This window comes from Benincasa hispida, chromosome 7 (genome assembly GCF_027475165.1).
Source record: "Benincasa hispida cultivar pf3 chromosome 7, pf3_genome.v1.1, whole genome shotgun sequence".
Classification (NCBI taxonomy): Eukaryota; Viridiplantae; Streptophyta; class Magnoliopsida; order Cucurbitales; family Cucurbitaceae; genus Benincasa; species Benincasa hispida.
Genome location: NC_143484.1, coordinates 6,412,996 through 6,416,711, shown reverse-complemented (window position 1 = coordinate 6,416,711; position 3,716 = coordinate 6,412,996). Strand labels below are relative to the sequence as shown.

The 3,716-nt window shown below is 27.6% G+C and overlaps 1 protein-coding gene across 1 annotated transcript; it reads left to right on the top strand.

Annotated features, from left to right (window-relative positions):
- Nucleotides 1–2,113: 2,113 nt before the first annotated feature.
- Nucleotides 2,114–2,812, top strand: LOC150034872 (uncharacterized). Its single transcript, XM_090315848.1, has one exon. The coding sequence runs from the start codon at nt 2,152–2,154 to the stop codon at nt 2,671–2,673; it is 522 nt and encodes a 173-aa protein (XP_090171974.1). The 5' UTR covers nt 2,114–2,151; the 3' UTR covers nt 2,674–2,812.
- Nucleotides 2,813–3,716: the final 904 nt, after the last annotated feature.

The following is a 3,716-nucleotide window of genomic DNA, read 5'->3' as shown; positions in this document are numbered from 1 at the left end:
CGATCACAATCCTTTATCTCTAAACGAACCACGACAGTTTGAATGACGGTGAAATGACCGTCGTGAGTCGTCGTTGAACAACGCCGATTTAAGGCGTTTGCTTGAGCAGTTGGAAGGTCGCGGCATGAGGTGGCGACGACGCGGGACGTTGATCGTGGGTCAACGTGAAATGGTAGTGATCGAGTGCTTGGTTGAGAAATATCTCTAGCACGATGGAGAGCAAATATGAGCTGTAATGGACTGAGTGGCGACCGACGTTCCTGGGTTCAGAGTGAGGGAGAGAGAAAAAAACGGCACTGCAAATTTTTTTTTTTTTTTTTTTTTTTTTTCAGAACTCTCAAGGAAGCCCAAGTACATGTATATATATATATATATATATTAATTTCCTATAATCGAACAGTCAGTATAATATATAAAACCTCCTTTATAATATATATATTCCTTTTTAAATTCCAAATCCAATTTAAATTTCTGCAACGATCCAAATCTCGAAGTCTTTTAAAATTTATAATTCTTGACCAAATAAAATAACTCAATTTTCTTAAATTTAATTAAAATTTCTAATCTTTACCAATATCATTTAAATTAATTATCTTGGCCCCAAATTATTATTTTAGCCCAAATTTTATCAAAATAATGCCTAAATATCTCAAGATAATTTAATAAAAATTATCTGAAAAATTTGGAATGTTATATCAAAGGATACAATAAAATTATTTTTAATTATAAATGAGTGTAAATGCAATTTATACTTACCTTTTTCTTCTCTACTTACTATTTTTTTCTATGCTTCTTTCTTCTCTCATCTATCTCCAATTAATGCATGTCTCTTCTTAAGATATGTTTGTTGAAAAAAAAAGTAAAAATAAAAAGGTAGAAGGATAAAATGAGGAGAGAAAGAATCTCTCTATATGACACCTTTATATAGAGATGACTATTTTTCCACCCGCATCTATTATCAATATTTATAAAAATACATATATATTATCGAAGAATTGTATTAACCGATTGTGTGAAAAAAATTCACGTTTTAGATTTTTTTCATTCAATATTCTTAAAAATACATTAAAAAAAAAAAAAAAAACTTTTATCTTGATTGAAAAGGTTACTAAAACAATGAATAAAGGTAAGGGTATAAAATTACTTTCACCCATGCTGACGTCATCTAAAGAACCCAAAAACAAGTTCTTAGAAAGTGGACCAATCTTTTGAAATAAAAACATAAAAGGGCCCATTTTGATCTATTTTTCTCACAAAAGAGTGGGTTTTTTCTTTTTCTTTTATTTATTAACTTTTTATATTGAATATAGCTAATTAATTAAAACTAAGATACTAATTTACAAAAGTCAATGCAATTAGTTATTTAACTAAAATAACTCAATAATATTTCTTTAAAATATATTCTAATGCAATTTTTCAAAGCATAACTATGCAATTACTTTTGTTTTATTAATTAGTGAACAATGTCTTAAGTATAATTATTTAATTATGACTAGTTAGTTATTTATCGGGATTAGTTTTTATTACTTCATTCACTATTAACATATCATAATTATAAAATATTTTCTCTCATTTCTTCATTTTTTATGTAATATAAGTTTTTATTAAAGTATATTTTGTTATATTATTCAATGAAGGTTAACTTCAATTTATATTACTAATACTAAACTCAATTAATTAAGAATAATAAAATACTAAATTATAATTAATAAGATGTTCGTTCCATAAATTAAACACAAACATAATATTTTGTTTATTAAATTTTGATAGTGTTTCTCATCCAAAACCAAAACACAATCGTGTTTGATTCTTAGACATATTACTTCTAATTTTTTATTCTCAGACATCTATAAAACCTTATACCAAACAGCTCCTAAATGAATATGTATAAATGTTTAACATATGTGCAACTTTTATTTTCAAAAGGTTCAATTGTAAAATAATAATTTTTACAAAAGTAATAAACAATATTTTCAGTTATGTTCAATTCATATGAAAAGGAATAAGATTCCAATGTCAAAAAAAGGTTCTTTTTTTTGGAGGAGAAAAAAACATGTTTCTTTTTCAGTGCATATAAATGACTAAGTATCGTGTTGAAGTTTGTTCTATCTCCAAAATTCTCCTAGAAACAAAGATAGCACGATTACAATAATGTGCATCCCACGTCTTCAAGTTTTGATGGCCAAGTATGAAGCAAATAAGTTGGTCAAGAAGCATGAAAAAAATGGTGAAGGTGTTAAACTAAAACGTCTCAATGCCATTGCTCGAGGTTCAACTCAAATCAACAATAATCAAGGAATGGAAACGAAAATATTAAAAGCTAACGACCATGTTGCGCTCAAGTTTAGTTCAAATGTTCATATAAAACCAAATAAGCAAATAGGAGGAAAAGCTCACGTACCTACCTCAAGAGTTCTTGATATAAAGGCGTCTAGAATGCAATTTAGTCGAGAGCAGATAAAGGAGATTTTTCAATACCATGATAGCGACAATGATGGTTTTCTCAACATAAAGGAGGTAACAAAAGCTTTTGGTTTCCTTGGCTCAATTCTTCCATTCTACAAAGCCTACCATGGGATGGTGTATGCTGATACTAATAATGATGGCCTTATCAGTGAGGATGAGCTCGAAAAACTCATTGATTATGCGATTAAATTTATCAATAAGAAATGATTTTTTGAGCTACATAAACACGAATTTTATGTACTAAAGTAAATTTGCATTTTCAAGTCAACCATGACAAATTATAATTTAAACATGTATAAAAAATAGTATATTTGAAATAAAGAATTGATCTACGTACTTTCTTATTTTTACTTGGGTTGATGGTTTGTGATGTTCACGTCTTTGTGTTAATAATCTAGCAAGCATAAGAAATTTTATTAGTTTGGCCGTACTCAAAGCATCATAAAGCCAAAACAAACTATAAAATTTGATGTGTCCACTCGATTCAATGTTATGTTAATATATGGTTATGCTCTAAACATCTTTTTAGTCCAATCAAAAGATAGTACTTGACGTATTATATATGATTCATACAGGGAATATATAATATAGAAAGAGATCTAGAATCAATGCATATGAACAACATCTATCTTAAGATTTGAAAAAAGACACGTTGAATGAGGCGTTTTGATAAATCACAAATTGTCACTTCACTATTTTTAAATTAAGGATGAATTTCATTTTATAATTTGGACCATTTGTAAATGAACATGAGTCCTAATTAAATGTGAAAACAAAAAACAACAAATTTCAAATAGTTTTGATCGTTTGATCAATTATGCCCCAACTCGATCAAAATGGCAAATAATATTTGGATCAGTCCCAATAATAATAATAATAATAATAATGATAATAATAATAATAATAATAATAATAATAGTAATAATAATAATAATTATTATTATTATTATCATCATCATCATCCTCATTTTACAACGATGGGCAATTGTGGGCTAAAATATTTCACTGTTGTGATTTCTAGCTACCTCGTTTTCTGGAGATTAGAGTGGAAACTTTTTTCTTCACTACTCTGTATCACAAAGGTATAGCAACATATATATATATATATATACATATTGAATCATCTAAAATTTTATACATATCTTTTCTTTTAGGACCTGTTTGATTTAAGATTTTTTGGATGTCCAAAAATTAAAGATGACTGAGAATTATAAACATGAGATTAAGATTGACGGGAATCAAGGATGACT